Genomic DNA, 15869 nt, shown 5'->3' with positions numbered 1-15869 from the left:
GCCCCGTTCCTGCTTGACCTCATGGCGCACCTGCTGCGCTGTGCACGCAGGGCTGTGTCTGCCCCAAGGAAGGGGCACGTTTCCCCTTCTGCAGGTTACTTTGCAAGTCCCCCACATCTCAGACAACAGGACCGTCCTTTCCTTGGCTTGCCCCGGGCTTTCTTGCTTAAAAGCCCCGTGCCCAGGCAGCGGTCCCTCTCCCTGGCTCACCTCAGGCTTGCCAGCACCGCTGTCCGAGCCGTGGGGCTGCTATGCGAGGGAATGGGGGGTCCTGGAGCCACGTCCCAGCCTCGTGGGGTGACCTGGTGTGCTGTGTCACTGCTGTGCCTCCGCCTTCAGCAGAAAGCATTGACTCAGTTTGTTTGGTTTGCTTTTTTTTTTTTTTTTTTAAACTCAGCTGCATCTTTCATCTCCTCAGGGCTGCTACAAGCAGGAAGCGCAGCTCCACACGCCTTCAAAGTTTAGGCCTGTTTTGAGATGTGGTTTGTATTAAACCTCCTCTCTGTCTCGCTTTTTCCCCGGACCATCCGGGAAGCTGCTCGTACACAAAAGCAAACCTCCCCGCCACGCTGCCTGCTACCGCGAGGAGCCTGAGCCCCTCGGGTGGCCGCCGTCCCCCCTCGGCACCACTGAAACGCTCTGGCAGCTGCCGCGGCTGTGGGCTGAGCTCGGCCCACCCTTCCCGTAAACACTCGCTAACCGCTGCGGTGTTCCTTAGAAAACTCGCTAAGCATGTCGGGCACGGGGCTGGGGTGCTGATAGTCACTTTGTTTCTGCCTGTTGCTGATGATTTTGTCCCTGCCAGGCTTGTGCTGCAGGAGGGGAACGGTGCCATCGTGCCCCCCGGCAAGATCCTGGGTACCATTTTGTCCTGTCAGGGTGACGGGGTGTATCCAAGGTTTGGGTGTTGGAAAAGGATTGGTGCGTGTTTGATCCCTGTGCACCCACCTTCCTGTGCAGTAATGCCTTCATGGGGCTGAGAGCCACCAGATTCATGTCCCAGACCTCTGCCACGGGGACAGGACCACGGTAGGTGTGATGGGAGACCTGAAGATGGGCAGCCGATGCCCGTTGCTCCCCTCCACATCATCGCATTGTGGCACAGGGGCTGGGGGAAAGGAAAAGGCCTTTTCAGCCCTCATTTCTCCTCGACAGGGAGATGTTCGCGGCCCTTTGGGGCTGCCAGCTATGATAGGAGAGGATGAAGACGCAGGAGTTTTCCAGCAGGAAGCGATTTGGAGCCAGCCTCCAAATGTGGGAAGGACCCACATTTTGGAAAGCAGAAAAAAAGGAGGAAGCAGGAGCAGGATGAGATTTCAGACTGTTGGACCTCCTGTTCTGGGAGCACCAGAGCCCCATGGATGCCTGAGAACATGCAAAGGGCCAGCACTCATCACACCCGTGGCTTCCTGTACCCATCCATCCCCAGCAAAGGTGCTTGGTGATGCAGAAAGGACTGGCCAGGAGAGCCTGCAGCCACAGCAACAGCGATGGTTGTATTTTGCACGTCCCTGTCTGGGACTGAGAGATGAACAACAGCCAAACCTCTGCCACGGCTGGAAAAACACAGATGAGCACCAAGGAGAAAAACCACCTGGGGCACGGGGGCCGGGCTCGCCGCAGGGACCCAAAGAGCTGGAGACTCGGAGGTAGCATCTCACCCCACGTCCTGTCACAAGAACATTCAGCTGCCCCCGAGGCGGTGTCTGAAACCCTTTGGCCCTTGTCAGCACAGTGAGTCGCAGGAGCTATTTTAAACACCTGCCTTAGGATGGGGTGGATGATCAGGAGACCAGGTGTCCCACGGCTCTGGCCCCCCAGTAATGAATCCTGCTGGAAGTCGGTCTCCAAATACTTTTTGCCGACGGCCTGTGTGGCAATAGCACCACCTCCACAGGGCAGGTGGGGAAACTGAGGCACGGTGCCCCAACTTGCTGGAGATCTTTAGCGGTGGACCCTGGGCTTGCCTGCCTTTCCCGGCCCTACCATTCCTTAGGCTGGGACCAGCCGCAGAGGAGCTCCCATCTTTAAACCCCTGATGTCCCCACATCCCCCAGGCAGGGGATTTAGTCCTCCACGAGTCGAGACTAAAGCCCTGCACCCCCCTCAGCATGAACCTGGGGTGAAACCTGTCCCTTCCCAGACAACCTCCAAAAAAAAAACCCCGTGCTGTGATGGCAGGGGCAGACAGGTGCTGGTTTCAGGCACCTGTAGCCCCGCTCCAGACTAGAGTCTCATGTTTTGGGCTTTACAACGACCTTCCTGAGAGTGGGATCTGCGCTAAGCCCGCCTCCGTGACACATCGAAACTGCATCACTCGGCCTGAGAGTTGGTGGGGGTTTTTATGAGGATAAAAGCACTTTATTCACAGTAAAAAAACCCCAAACAAACCAAAACCAACAAAAAACCCAACCAAAAAACCCCAACAACCGCAAAACTTTTCCAGTGTGTAAAGTTAAGTCAAATGTAGCAGCTTCAGCTAAGGAAAAGTATATTTTAAAAGGGTAACCGGTGTGTTTCTTTCCTCCTTTTCCAAGCTTTTGGTCCCCTTTCTCCAGGTAATATTTTTGTGTCCCTAATTGTGGGAGACATTGGCCTGTCAGCCTTGCACAGCCCCTGAGAAGCAGCAAGGCTTGGATGAGAAACAGGCCTTGGGAGAAAGATAAGGAACTGCCGAGTTGTGCCAAGGTGGCAGGGAAAAACAACGGACAGCTGCAACACTGAACTGGGAAAAGTTACCGCCGCGTGAACAGCGCGTGAACGAGAAGATGATTGGTCTGCGCAGCGCGTGTTAGAGTGGTCTTATGCTGCTAGGAGAAAAGGTTGATAGCTGCCTAATTGCTGATTTGCTAATTATGAAGTAAGAGCTTTGACCAGAGCATAAGTATGTCCTATTGTAATAATAAAGGGTCTTTCCTTCTGCACTTCATGGAGAGTCCGTGCCTCAATTGCCACAAATGGTGCCCCGTGTGAGGAGGGCGATTAGTGTGACCTGCTTGGATCACTCCGGTGGCAAACTCCTCAGAACTTCAGAGCTGCTGTGAGGAGCCTTTTGTAGAATTATTTCACGTGTACTGTGGTTTTTGAAGTTTGACTAAACCTTAACTGCTAAAGCTTTGAAACAAGTCTTGCAGGTGCAGCTGCGAAACAAAGAAGGGGTGTTATTGGGGTCGTGGGGGAGTTGGCGGGTTATTAGGGTCCAGGGCAGGGTCTAGAGGGCTCCTGGGGGGGGGGGGGTATGGGGGAGATATTGGGGTCCGGGGGGCATGGTAATGGGGTGCAAGAAGGGTCTGGAGGGGGCTAATGAAGTCCGGGGGGGCGGGGGGGGGGGGGGGGGGGGATCTTGGGGCAGATATTGGTGTCCGGGGGGGGCCTAATGGGGATTAGGGGAGTGCTGGGGGTGGGCTGGTAGGGTCCCAGGGAGCTATTTGGGGTTTTGGGGGGGGGGAAATGGAGAACCTGGGGGCCAATAGCTCGGGGGGGTCACTAATGAGGTTTGGGGCGAGTTGGGGGGGGCTAAGGGTGTTTTGAAGGGACCTAAGGGTGGTAAATGGGGTTTCGGTGGGTTGCAGGGGGGATTTGGGGTCCCTGGGGGTCCCAGGGGTACCTGTCGTCCCCCAGCAGGAGCTGCTGCCCCCACAATGAAAACTGCTTACAAAGTAAGCGGTACTAGATAGTTAGAGAATTAAGAAGCAAGCGGCCAATTGCCTTTTAGGTAAGGGTTATAAGACTGAAGCCAACATACAATTTTACAAATTGTAGTTTAAAGACAGATTTGCCTTTTTGTAGAGATTCTGTTTATTATTTCCAGTCCTTGCCTCTTACAACACCCGTCAGCTCCTTAGCTTAGGCCTTAAGCCAGCACCTTGACACAACACAGCAATAAAACACGCGTATCTGTAAATGCTTATGGCTTATCCCTAGTTCCTCAGTCCAAAATGGAAATCATTTCATTTGTTCACTAGTCCCTAGAGAGCCACAGGTACATTCTTTGCCAGCACAGGACTCACTGGCTGTGCAGGGCAGCATCGACACCTGCCAGGTAGGAGCACGCGGCAAGATCTGAACGGAACTGAACTCCCATGCTCATATTGAAGGCACCCACGAACACGCCGTGCTTGCGAATTTAGGGAGTGCCGCAGCAGTCACGTTCTCTGGCACACGTTTTTTGGGAAGGACCTGGTGGCACAGGGCTGCGGAGAGCAGGGGGGCGCTGAACTCCCCAAAGAGGCTGGGGTGCCACACTGGGTTTTTTCCTGCTCGCCGTTGGCAGGCAGTGCGGGGGGCCGGGCGCTGCTGCCTGCCACGGGGCCTGCACACCCCGTCCCCCAAGCAGAGCATTCAGCGGGGGTCTGTCGGCGGTGTCCGATCCCAGCTTCTGCCTCCCCTCCCGCTTGGAAACCCCCACGTGGTGTCCCCCCGCCGAGAGGCCACCGTGCCCAGCACCTGGAACCGACTGTGACTCTGTGACATCAGCCTCGTTGCCAAGGGCACCGTGGGCAACGTGAGCCCTGCGGCCACTCTGTCAGCTGCTGCGCTGGTGGCAGCAAGCCCTCGCTTCTTGCAGTTGGCACATGCCACTGGCAACGATGCGTCTACTCCTCCTCCTCATCCTGCTGGCCCTGCGCTGGCCTGCGCACGGCGCGTGGGAGAGCTGTGGGTAAGTGGGCCGAGGCTCTGGGAGGGAGCCTGGGCAACCTGATGGGGTTCCCTGGAGGGTGCCTGCTTGTCCCCCGTGGCCACACCACGGCTTCCCCAGCCTCACGCGCGAGCCTCGGTTCCTTGCAGCACCCGGGCTGCTGGCACAACTTGCCTGCGGGGCTAAAGCAGAAACGGGGGCGGACGCCCGCCCGCCCCACGGGGTCCCCTGGCCTCGCTGTCCATTCAGCGCCTCGTGGGGAGGGCAGACGGCTGACCTTCAGCCGCAACAGCAGCGAGCCATCGAGCAGGACGGTGATGAGTTTCTGGTTACAGGACCTGCGGGCTCCGGCCCATGGATGCTTACTACGGCGCTTACTACGGCACGTCACGCGTTGTGGGTGGCACAGGTGCCCAGCCAGGGGCCTGGCCCTGGATCGTCAGCATCCAGGATCCCTGGGAAGCAGGCACGGGGCATGTGTGCGGAGGGTCCCTCGTCAGCCCACAGTGGGTCCTCACAGCAGCCCACTGCTTCCTCGAGGCCAGGTAAGGAGGGTCAGGCACGGGGATATCCCCCCAGCACTCGCAGGTGCCCCATCCGCAGCACCACGTGCTACTCCCGTCCCCTTTCTTTGTGGTACGCCAAGTGCCTGGGCACTGCAGAGCCTGGCTGAGAGACTGCTTGGGAGAGGGCTGGGCTCTTGCCACGGCTTCCTAGCAGCCTCCAGCTCGACACGCCTTGAGCCCAAGGCGTGCTAGGGCAGTCGCACCCTCCGTAGCACTGCTTTCCTCTCCCCCGTGTGAAGCAAAGGGCAGGGAACTGCTGGACTGCTGCAGCACGTGGCTCGGCTCCCTCTGAGCCCTCTCCCCATCTGCCTTCCAGGCACATCGCCATGTGGCGCGTGGTGGTTGGGGCCAACCACTTGACTCAGCCGGGCCCGGAGTACCCAAGTACGCAGTATTAAGCGGCTGCTGGTTCACCCACGCTACAGCAACATCACCAAGAGGAACGACATTGCGCTGCTGCAGTTGGACCAGCCTGTGCAGTGCGGCTACTATGTACAGCTTGCCTGCGTGCCCGACGCCTCGCTGAGAGTGTCAGAGCTGACAAACTGCTACATCAGTGGCTGGGGGGCCACGACGGCGAGATGTGAGTTCACAAAGAGCGCTCGCGTCCCGAGCGTGAGCTCGGCACACGGGGGAGGCGGGCTGGGCTTCCTGACAGCAGAGGCGAGAGCCACAGTCTGGCTGTGGGACGTATGCCCACGGAGACATGGGCCTGGCCCAGGGCCCAAGGCGAGACAGAAGGGCAACACCAGTACAATGTCTCTCACGATGCAAAGCCAAGCCCCAGCAAAGGGGTTCACCCACACAGGGCAGGAGACCTGGCAACGAGCTGCCGCGTGTTAATTCCTTTCTGTCCTTGCAGCCGCAGGAACAACGGATGTCCTGCAGGAGGCCAAGGTCCACCTCATCGACCCCAACCTCTGCAACAGCAGCCGGTGGTACCGAGGGGCCGTCCACCCCTACAACCTGTGCGCTGGCTATCCGCAGGGCGGCATCGACACCTGCCAGGTAGGAGCCTGCGACAAGGCAGCGCCCAGCGGCACACGCAGCCCCGGCACAGCCGCCCAAACGCACCCCGGCGTGGGCTTTGCCCACCAAGTCGCCCTCCCACCCCTGGGTCCCCACCGCTGCTGGGGCTCCCCTTCCCCAGCTGCATGTCCTTGCCCAGGGCCCCACTTGTCCCAGAGGCCCACGACTCTGCCCAGAAAGCCCATCCAGCGCTCCTGGCAGCTGCGAGCTCCAGCTCCCAGTCCTGGAACAACCCTCTTCCACACAGCCAGCATCGCTGTGCAGAGATGAGCGCCAGTCCTACCCCACGGGCCCACGACCCTCTCCCAGACAAGGTCCTGGAGGCCCCAGCACCCGAACAGAGCCTCTCCGTGCAGCGCATACAGCTCTGGCAGGTGCTGGCAGAGAGAAGGAGCCGGCCCTACTGCTGCCAGCGGCCACCCGACACCACCTTGACCCTCATTCCTCTGCTGCAGGGTGACAGCGGTGGTCCTCTCGTCTGCAAAGACAAGACTGCTGACTACTTCTGGCTTGTTGGGGTGACCAGCTGGGGGAGAGGCTGTGCAGAGCCAAACGGCCCGGAATCTACACCTCCACTCAGCACTTCTACGACTGGATCCTGGTACAGATGGGACTCTACTCAACAGCAAGGGCTGCTCCAACATCACGGCCATGGAGTCCTTTTATCACCACCTCAACCCCCTTGCAGAGGCCCAGCCCAACACCAGCACAGTCGGGCTGGTTTAGCTCCTGCCCCTTTCCACTCCAGAAGCTGCTGCAATTCTTTAGCCGGCTGCAGGAGCTCCTGCAGATCCTAAAGGGGAAGAAGGCTTGAGCAGCAGGAGGAATGGGATCCAGCGCAGGCTGCAGTGTACCACGGCCATCTCCTGCTGGGGCACTCACTGCCTGCGCACCCAAAGGCAGCCTCAGTGTCAAAGGCCTGCTCCGTCCTGCCCACGCTCCTCTGAGCGCACACAAACGCTCAAGACGACTTACTTCTTCAAATAAACGTTCCAATTTTCACAGCTAACCACACTGCAGTCCAATTCAGTCTCCTGTGCAAGGCAAGGACTTCCATGCCTGCCACCTGCAAAACGAGGCCGCAGGCAGCCACGTCGGCCACAAAGGCAAAGAGTCACTCCAAAGGGCTGAACCCGAGCCTGGTCCGAGAGGAGGGTGCTCAGAGCCACCACGGCACGGAGAAGACCGACACATCGGGGCCAGAAAGAGGATAGGAAAAATCCATGCCACACGCAGACAGCTCTGGGGCACGTGCGCACGCACACACTCCCGGGAGACGCACGTCTGGAACACAGAGCGCAACGCGCAGTGTTCACACACACACACCCCCCGAGCGTGCGCGCGCACACGCAACACGCGCACAGGCAGCGCGTGCACACGCTGCAGCACACACGCACGCGGAATGCACACACCCACACGCCCCGCACGCACGCACCCCGCGTGCACCCACCCCTGCGCCCACCTGCAAGCTCACAGCGTGCACCCAGCGATGCGTGCGCTCGTAGAACGCACCTCCCACGGGGGCACACGCAAACTCCTTCACAGGACATGCTGCAGACAACAGTTGAGCCTTTGCACCACCAAAATGAGGCTTTGGAAGCCAGAGCTAACACTTAGGAAAGGAAAAGGGAGGCTTCCGACGCTGTCAGTGCAGCTTTGGACCCTAAATGGCTGCGCTCTGCCCAAGAAGTGAGGGTTTAGACACTAAAAATGAAAGTCTGGGCTCTACAAAAAGGCTCTGGGTAATAAAAGACAACTTGGGACCCTAGAAATAAGGGTCTGCCTTCTAAAATTGAGGCTTTGGACCTTCAAAGTCAGACTTTGGGCTTTCCAAATGATGCTCTGGACCCCTGAAACCAGTCTATGGCCTTTAAAAGCTGGGGTTTGGAACATATAAATGAGGGTTTGTACCCAAAAAATGAGGCTTTGGGTTCCATGAGAGGGGTTTGGAGCATAAAAAGGAGGGTTTTGGACACTCAAGATGGCAGCTTGGACCCTCAGAATGGCTGGCCGCATCCTAAAAATGCTGCTTTGGAGCCTGACAATGAGATAGTGGAGAGTCAAAATGCCGCTTTGGACTCTAGAAAGGAGACTTTGCAAACTACAGTTGAGCCTTTGGACTGTAAAAATGAGGCTTTGGAAGCCGAAACTAAGACTTAGGAAAGGAAAATTGAGGCTTTGGACACTATCAGTGGGGCTTTGGACCCTAAACTGATGCTTTCTGCCCTACAAGTGAGGGTTTAGATGCTGAAAGTGAACCTGTGGGCCTGAACAATGGCAGGGACTCCCTCGGGACCCTCATGTTTACCTTGACTGGCAGGGGCACAGGCACTGGCTGGGCAGGGCACCGCCAGGCTCACACGTGTAGGAGGGGTGGGGTTTGGGGTGAATTTGGGGGATTTAGGGGGCAGTACTGGTGAGGAATGCAACACTGTGGTCGGTGACCGTGGTGTGGATGGGCTGGCGGAGGCCGATGGGGCGCAGGGCCAAGTGGGCCACGTCCAGCCGCAGGTCGTACACCTGCCCCCTCTCTGCGTTCAAAGATGAGGGGGGGGGGGGGGCGGGAGGGGCTGAAATTGGGGTGTCCCTCCCCTGTGATAAGAAACTAACCGCTGGTCGTTACAGTAAACGTGTATTCGTATGGTCAAAGTGTACAAATACAATACGTGCACCGTGATCTGTTGTGGGAGACAGGCAACTCGACGTCGGCCTGTTAGCTCTGCTCAGCCCCTGAGAAGCAGCAAGGCTTGGATGAGAAACAGGCCTTGGGAGAAAGATAAGGAACTGCCGAGTTGTGCCAAGGTGGCAGGGAAAAACAACGGACAGCTGCAACACTGAACTGGGAAAAGTTACCGCCGCGTGAACAGCGCGTGAACGAGAAGATGATTGGTCTGCGCAGCGCGTGTTAGAGTGGTCTTATGCTGCTAGGAGAAAAGGTTGATAGCTGCCTAATTGCTGATTTGCTAATTATGAAGTAAGAGCTTTGACCAGAGCATAAGTATGTCCTATTGTAATAATAAAGGGTCTTTCCTTCTGCACTTCATGGAGAGTCCGTGCCTCAATTGCCACAAATGGTGCCCCGTGTGAGGAGGGCGATTAGTGTGACCTGCTTGGATCGCTCCGGTGGCAAACTCCTCAGAACTTCAGAGCTGCTGTGAGGAGCCTTTTGTAGAATTATTTCACGTGTACTGTGGTTTTTGAAGTTTGACTAAACCTTAACTGCTAAAGCTTTGAAACAAGTCTTGCAGGTGCAGCTGCGAAACAAAGAAGGGGTGTTATTGGGGTCGTGGGGGAGTTGGGGGGTTATTAGGGTCCAGGGCAGGGTCTAGAGGGCTCCTGGGGGGGGGGGGTATGGGGGAGATATTGGGGTCCGGGGGGCATGGTAATGGGGTGCAAGAAGGGTCTGGAGGGGGCTAATGAAGTCCGGGGGGGCGGGGGGGGGGGGGGGGGGATCTTGGGGCAGATATTGGTGTCCGGGGGGGCCTAATGGGGATTAGGGGAGTGCTGGGGGTGGGCTGGTAGGGTCCCAGGGAGCTATTTGGGGTTTTGGGGGGGGGGAAATGGAGAACCTGGGGGCCAATAGCTCGGGGGGGTCACTAATGAGGTTTGGGGCGAGTTGGGGGGGGCTAAGGGTGTTTTGAAGGGACCTAAGGGTGGTAAATGGGGTTTGGGTGGGTTGCAGGGGGATTTGGGGTCCCTGGGGGTCCCAGGGGTACCTGTCGTCCCCCAGCAGGAGCTGCTGCCCCCACAATGAAAACTGCTTACAAAGTAAGCGGTACTAGATAGTTAGAGAATTAAGAAGCAAGCGGCCAATTGCCTTTTAGGTAAGGGTTATAAGACTGAAGCCAACATACAATTTTACAAATTGTAGTTTAAAGACAGATTTGCCTTTTTTGTAGAGATTCTGTTTATTATTTCCAGTCCTTGCCTCTTACAACACCCGTCAGCTCCTTAGCTTAGGCCTTAAGCCAGCACCTTGACACAACACAGCAATAAAACACGCGTATCTGTAAATGCTTATGGCTTATCCCTAGTTCCTCAGTACAAAATGGAAATCATTTCATTTGTTCACTAGTCCCTAGAGAGCCACAGGTACATTCTTTGCCAGCACAGGACTCACTGGCTGTGCAGGGCAGCATCGACACCTGCCAGGTAGGAGCACGCGGCAAGATCTGAACGGAACTGAACTCCCATGCTCATATTGAAGGCACCCACGAACACGCCGTGCTTGCGAATTTAGGGAGTGCCGCAGCAGTCACGTTCTCTGGCACACGTTTTTTGGGAAGGACCTGGTGGCACAGGGCTGCGGAGAGCAGGGGGGCGCTGAACTCCCCAAAGAGGCTGGGGTGCCACACTGGGTTTTTTCCTGCTCGCCGTTGGCAGGCAGTGCGGGGGGCCGGGCGCTGCTGCCTGCCACGGGGCCTGCACACCCCCGTCCCCCAAGCAGAGCATTCAGCGGGGGTCTGTCGGCGGTGTCCGATCCCAGCTTCTGCCTCCCCTCCCGCTTGGAAACCCCCACGTGGTGTCCCCCCGCCGAGAGGCCACCGTGCCCAGCACCTGGAACCAACTGTGACTCTGTGACATCAGCCTCGTTGCCAAGGGCACCGTGGGCAACGTGAGCCCTGCGGCCACTCTGTCAGCTGCTGCGCTGGTGGCAGCAAGCCCTCGCTTCTTGCAGTTGGCACATGCCACTGGCAACGATGCGTCTACTCCTCCTCCTCATCCTGCTGGCCCTGCGCTGGCCTGCGCACGGCGCGTGGGAGAGCTGTGGGTAAGTGGGCCGAGGCTCTGGGAGGGAGCCTGGGCAACCTGATGGGGTTCCCTGGAGGGTGCCTGCTTGTCCCCCGTGGCCACACCACGGCTTCCCCAGCCTCACGCGCGAGCCTCGGTTCCTTGCAGCACCCGGGCTGCTGGCACAACTTGCCTGCGGGGCTAAAGCAGAAATGGGGGCGGACGCCCGCCCGCCCCACGGGGTCCCCTGGCCTCGCTGTCCATTCAGCGCCTCGTGGGGAGGGCAGACGGCTGACCTTCAGCCGCAACAGCAGCGAGCCATCGAGCAGGACGGTGATGAGTTTCTGGTTACAGGACCTGCGGGCTCCGGCCCATGGATGCTTACTACGGCGCTTACTACGGCACGTCACGCGTTGTGGGTGGCACAGGTGCCCAGCCAGGGGCCTGGCCCTGGATCGTCAGCATCCAGGATCCCTGGGAAGCAGGCACGGGGCATGTGTGCGGAGGGTCCCTCGTCAGCCCACAGTGGGTCCTCACAGCAGCCCACTGCTTCCTCGAGGCCAGGTAAGGAGGGTCAGGCACGGGGATATCCCCCCAGCACTCGCAGGTGCCCCATCCGCAGCACCACGTGCTACTCCCGTCCCCTTTCTTTGTGGTACGCCAAGTGCCTGGGCACTGCAGAGCCTGGCTGAGAGACTGCTTGGGAGAGGGCTGGGCTCTTGCCACGGCTTCCTAGCAGCCTCCAGCTCGACACGCCTTGAGCCCAAGGCGTGCTAGGGCAGTCGCACCCTCCGTAGCACTGCTTTCCTCTCCCCCGTGTGAAGCAAAGGGCAGGGAACTGCTGGACTGCTGCAGCACGTGGCTCGGCTCCCTCTGAGCCCTCTCCCCATCTGCCTTCCAGGCACATCGCCATGTGGCGCGTGGTGGTTGGGGCCAACCACTTGACTCAGCCGGGCCCGGAGACCCAAGTACGCAGTATTAAGCGGCTGCTGGTTCACCCACGCTACAGCAACATCACCAAGAGGAACGACATTGCGCTGCTGCAGTTGGACCAGCCTGTGCAGTGCGGCTACTATGTACAGCTTGCCTGCGTGCCCGACGCCTCGCTGAGAGTGTCAGAGCTGACAAACTGCTACATCAGTGGCTGGGGGGCCACGACGGCGAGATGTGAGTTCACAAAGAGCGCTCGCGTCCCGAGCGTGAGCTCGGCACACGGGGGAGGCGGGCTGGGCTTCCTGACAGCAGAGGCGAGAGCCACAGTCTGGCTGTGGGGACGTATGCCCACGGAGACATGGGCCTGGCCCAGGGCCCAAGGCGAGACAGAAGGGCAACACCAGTACAATGTCTCTCACGATGCAAAGCCAAGCCCCAGCAAAGGGGTTCACCCACACAGGGCAGGAGACCTGGCAACGAGCTGCCGCGTGTTAATTCCTTTCTGTCCTTGCAGCCGCAGGAACAACGGATGTCCTGCAGGAGGCCAAGGTCCACCTCATCGACCCCAACCTCTGCAACAGCAGCCGGTGGTACCGAGGGGCCGTCCACCCCTACAACCTGTGCGCTGGCTATCCGCAGGGCGGCATCGACACCTGCCAGGTAGGAGCCTGCGACAAGGCAGCGCCCAGCGGCACACGCAGCCCCGGCACAGCCGCCCAAACGCACCCCGGCGTGGGCTTTGCCCACCAAGTCGCCCTCCCACCCCTGGGTCCCCACCGCTGCTGGGGCTCCCCTTCCCCAGCTGCATGTCCTTGCCCAGGGCCCCACTTGTCCCAGAGGCCCACGACTCTGCCCAGAAAGCCCATCCAGCGCTCCTGGCAGCTGCGAGCTCCAGCTCCCAGTCCTGGAACAACCCTCTTCCACACAGCCAGCATCGCTGTGCAGAGATGAGCGCCAGTCCTACCCCACGGGCCCACGACCCTCTCCCAGACAAGGTCCTGGAGGCCCCAGCACCCGAACAGAGCCTCTCCGTGCAGCGCATACAGCTCTGGCAGGTGCTGGCAGAGAGAAGGAGCCGGCCCTACTGCTGCCAGCGGCCACCCGACACCACCTTGACCCTCATTCCTCTGCTGCAGGGTGACAGCGGTGGTCCTCTCGTCTGCAAAGACAAGACTGCTGACTACTTCTGGCTTGTTGGGGTGACCAGCTGGGGGAGAGGCTGTGCCAGAGCCAAACGGCCCGGAATCTACACCTCCACTCAGCACTTCTACGACTGGATCCTGGTACAGATGGGACTCTACTCAACAGCAAGGGCTGCTCCAACATCACGGCCATGGAGTCCTTTTATCACCACCTCAACCCCCTTGCAGAGGCCCAGCCCAACACCAGCACAGTCGGGCTGGTTTAGCTCCTGCCCCTTTCCACTCCAGAAGCTGCTGCAATTCTTTAGCCGGCTGCAGGAGCTCCTGCAGATCCTAAAGGGGAAGAAGGCTTGAGCAGCAGGAGGAATGGGATCCAGCGCAGGCTGCAGTGTACCACGGCCATCTCCTGCTGGGGCACTCACTGCCTGCGCACCCAAAGGCAGCCTCAGTGTCAAAGGCCTGCTCCGTCCTGCCCACGCTCCTCTGAGCGCACACAAACGCTCAAGACGACTTACTTCTTCAAATAAACGTTCCAATTTTCACAGCTAACCACGCTGCAGTCCAATTCAGTCTCCTGTGCAAGGCAAGGACTTCCATGCCTGCCACCTGCAAAACGAGGCCGCAGGCAGCCACGTCGGCCACAAAGGCAAAGAGTCACTCCAAAGGGCTGAACCCGAGCCTGGTCCGAGAGGAGGGTGCTCAGAGCCACCACGGCACGGAGAAGACCGACACATCGGGGCCAGAAAGAGGATAGGAAAAATCCATGCCACACGCAGACAGCTCTGGGGCACGTGCGCACGCACACACTCCCGGGAGACGCACGTCTGGAACACAGAGCGCAACGCGCAGTGTTCACACACACACACCCCCCGAGCGTGCGCGCGCACACGCAACACGCGCACAGGCAGCGCGTGCACACGCTGCAGCACACACGCACGCGGAATGCACACACCCACACGCCCCGCACGCACGCACCCCGCGTGCACCCACCCCTGCGCCCACCTGCAAGCTCACAGCGTGCACCCAGCGATGCGTGCGCTCGTAGAACGCACCTCCCACGGGGGCACACGCAAACTCCTTCACAGGACATGCTGCAGACAACAGTTGAGCCTTTGCACCACCAAAATGAGGCTTTGGAAGCCAGAGCTAACACTTAGGAAAGGAAAAGGGAGGCTTCCGACGCTGTCAGTGCAGCTTTGGACCCTAAATGGCTGCGCTCTGCCCAAGAAGTGAGGGTTTAGACACTAAAAATGAAAGTCTGGGCTCTACAAAAAGGCTCTGGGTAATAAAAGACAACTTGGGACCCTAGAAATAAGGGTCTGCCTTCTAAAATTGAGGCTTTGGACCTTCAAAGTCAGACTTTGGGCTTTCCAAATGATGCTCTGGACCCCTGAAACCAGTCTATGGCCTTTAAAAGCTGGGGTTTGGAACATATAAATGAGGGTTTGTACCCAAAAAATGAGGCTTTGGGTTCCATGAGAGGGGTTTGGAGCATAAAAAGGAGGGTTTTGGACACTCAAGATGGCAGCTTGGACCCTCAGAATGGCTGGCCGCATCCTAAAAATGCTGCTTTGGAGCCTGACAATGAGATAGTGGAGAGTCAAAATGCCGCTTTGGACTCTAGAAAGGAGACTTTGCAAACTACAGTTGAGCCTTTGGACTGTAAAAATGAGGCTTTGGAAGCCGAAACTAAGACTTAGGAAAGGAAAATTGAGGCTTTGGACACTATCAGTGGGGCTTTGGACCCTAAACTGATGCTTTCTGCCCTACAAGTGAGGGTTTAGATGCTGAAAGTGAACCTGTGGGCCTGAACAATGGCAGGGACTCCCTCGGGACCCTCATGTTTACCTTGACTGGCAGGGGCACAGGCACTGGCTGGGCAGGGCACCGCCAGGCTCACACGTGTAGGAGGGGTGGGGTTTGGGGTGAATTTGGGGGATTTAGGGGGCAGTACTGGTGAGGAATGCAACACTGTGGTCGGTGACCGTGGTGTGGATGGGCTGGCGGAGGCCGATGGGGCGCAGGGCCAAGTGGGCCACGTCCAGCCGCAGGTCGTACACCTGCCCCCTCTCTGCGTTCAAAGATGAGGGGGGGGGGGGGGCGGGAGGGGCTGAAATTGGGGTGTCCCTCCCCTGTGATAAGAAACTAACCGCTGGTCGTTACAGTAAACGTGTATTCGTATGGTCAAAGTGTACAAATACAATACGTGCACCGTGATCTGTTGTGGGAGACAGGCAACTCGACGTCGGCCTGTTAGCTCTGCTCAGCCCCTGAGAAGCAGCAAGGCTTGGATGAGAAACAGGCCTTGGGAGAAAGATAAGGAACTGCCGAGTTGTGCCAAGGTGGCAGGGAAAAACAACGGACAGCTGCAACACTGAACTGGGAAAAGTTACCGCCGCGTGAACAGCGCTGTGAACGAGAAGATGATTGGTCTGCGCAGCGCGTGTTAGAGTGGTCTTATGCTGCTAGGAGAAAAGGTTGATAGCTGCCTAATTGCTGATTTGCTAATTATGAAGTAAGAGCTTTGACCAGAGCATAAGTATGTCCTATTGTAATAATAAAGGGTCTTTCCTTCTGCACTTCATGGAGAGTCCGTGCCTCAATTGCCACAAATGGTGCCCCGTGTGAGGAGGGCGATTAGTGTGACCTGCTTGGATCGCTCCGGTGGCAAACTCCTCAGAACTTCAGAGCTGCTGTGAGGAGCCTTTTGTAGAATTATTTCACGTGTACTGTGGTTTTTGAAGTTTGACTAAACCTTAACTGCTAAAGCTTTGAAACAAGTCTTGCAGGTGCAGCTGCGAAACAAAGAAGGGGTGTTATTGGGGTCGT

The 15869-nt window shown here is 58.1% G+C and overlaps 3 protein-coding genes across 3 annotated transcripts; all 3 read left to right on the top strand.

Annotated features, from left to right (window-relative positions):
• The first annotated feature begins 4765 nt into the window (after positions 1–4765).
• On the top strand, positions 4766–5603 carry LOC141924034 (acrosin-like). Its single transcript, XM_074825862.1, has 2 exons — positions 4766–5184; positions 5522–5603. The coding sequence occupies exons 1-2, from the start codon at positions 4994–4996 to the stop codon at positions 5601–5603; spliced, it is 273 nt and encodes a 90-aa protein (XP_074681963.1). The 5' UTR covers positions 4766–4993.
• LOC141924033 (acrosin-like) lies at positions 5602–7157 on the top strand (the record flags this gene model as incomplete). Its single annotated transcript, XM_074825861.1, is given in 4 exon segments — positions 5602–5788; positions 6068–6213; positions 6690–6774; positions 6777–7157. Coding segments are annotated over 4 exon segments (690 nt in total), but the record flags the coding sequence as incomplete, so codon positions are not given.
• Positions 7158–10404: 3247 nt separating this feature from the next.
• LOC141923734 (acrosin-like) lies at positions 10405–13503 on the top strand. Its single transcript, XM_074825359.1, has 5 exons — positions 10405–11005; positions 11320–11529; positions 11867–12132; positions 12413–12558; positions 13035–13503. Exons 1-5 carry the CDS (start codon positions 10920–10922, stop codon positions 13392–13394), a joined length of 1068 nt encoding a protein of 355 aa, XP_074681460.1. The 5' UTR covers positions 10405–10919; the 3' UTR covers positions 13395–13503.
• Positions 13504–15869: the final 2366 nt, after the last annotated feature.

This window comes from Strix aluco, chromosome 5 (assembly GCF_031877795.1).
Source record: "Strix aluco isolate bStrAlu1 chromosome 5, bStrAlu1.hap1, whole genome shotgun sequence".
Classification (NCBI taxonomy): Eukaryota; Metazoa; Chordata; class Aves; order Strigiformes; family Strigidae; genus Strix; species Strix aluco.
The sequence above is the reverse complement of the archived record's forward strand: the minus strand, read 5'-3'. Positions and strand labels throughout refer to the sequence as shown.

What these genes read in the sequence shown, in the direction of transcription:
- LOC141924034 (XM_074825862.1), top strand. Translation starts at nt 4,994, where the DNA reads ATGGATGCTTACTACGGCGCTTACTACGGCACGTCACGCGTTGTGGGT. An exon ending in CACTGCTTCCTCGAGGCCAG is followed by an intron (nt 5,185 to 5,521) that starts GTAAGGAGGGTC and finishes TCTGCCTTCCAG; the next exon opens with GCACATCGCCATGTGGCGCG.
- LOC141923734 (XM_074825359.1), top strand. Translation starts at nt 10,920, where the DNA reads ATGCCACTGGCAACGATGCGTCTACTCCTCCTCCTCATCCTGCTGGCC. An exon ending in GGGGGCCACGACGGCGAGAT is followed by an intron (nt 12,133 to 12,412) that starts GTGAGTTCACAA and finishes CTGTCCTTGCAG; the next exon opens with CCGCAGGAACAACGGATGTC. An exon ending in GCGGCATCGACACCTGCCAG is followed by an intron (nt 12,559 to 13,034) that starts GTAGGAGCCTGC and finishes CCTCTGCTGCAG; the next exon opens with GGTGACAGCGGTGGTCCTCT.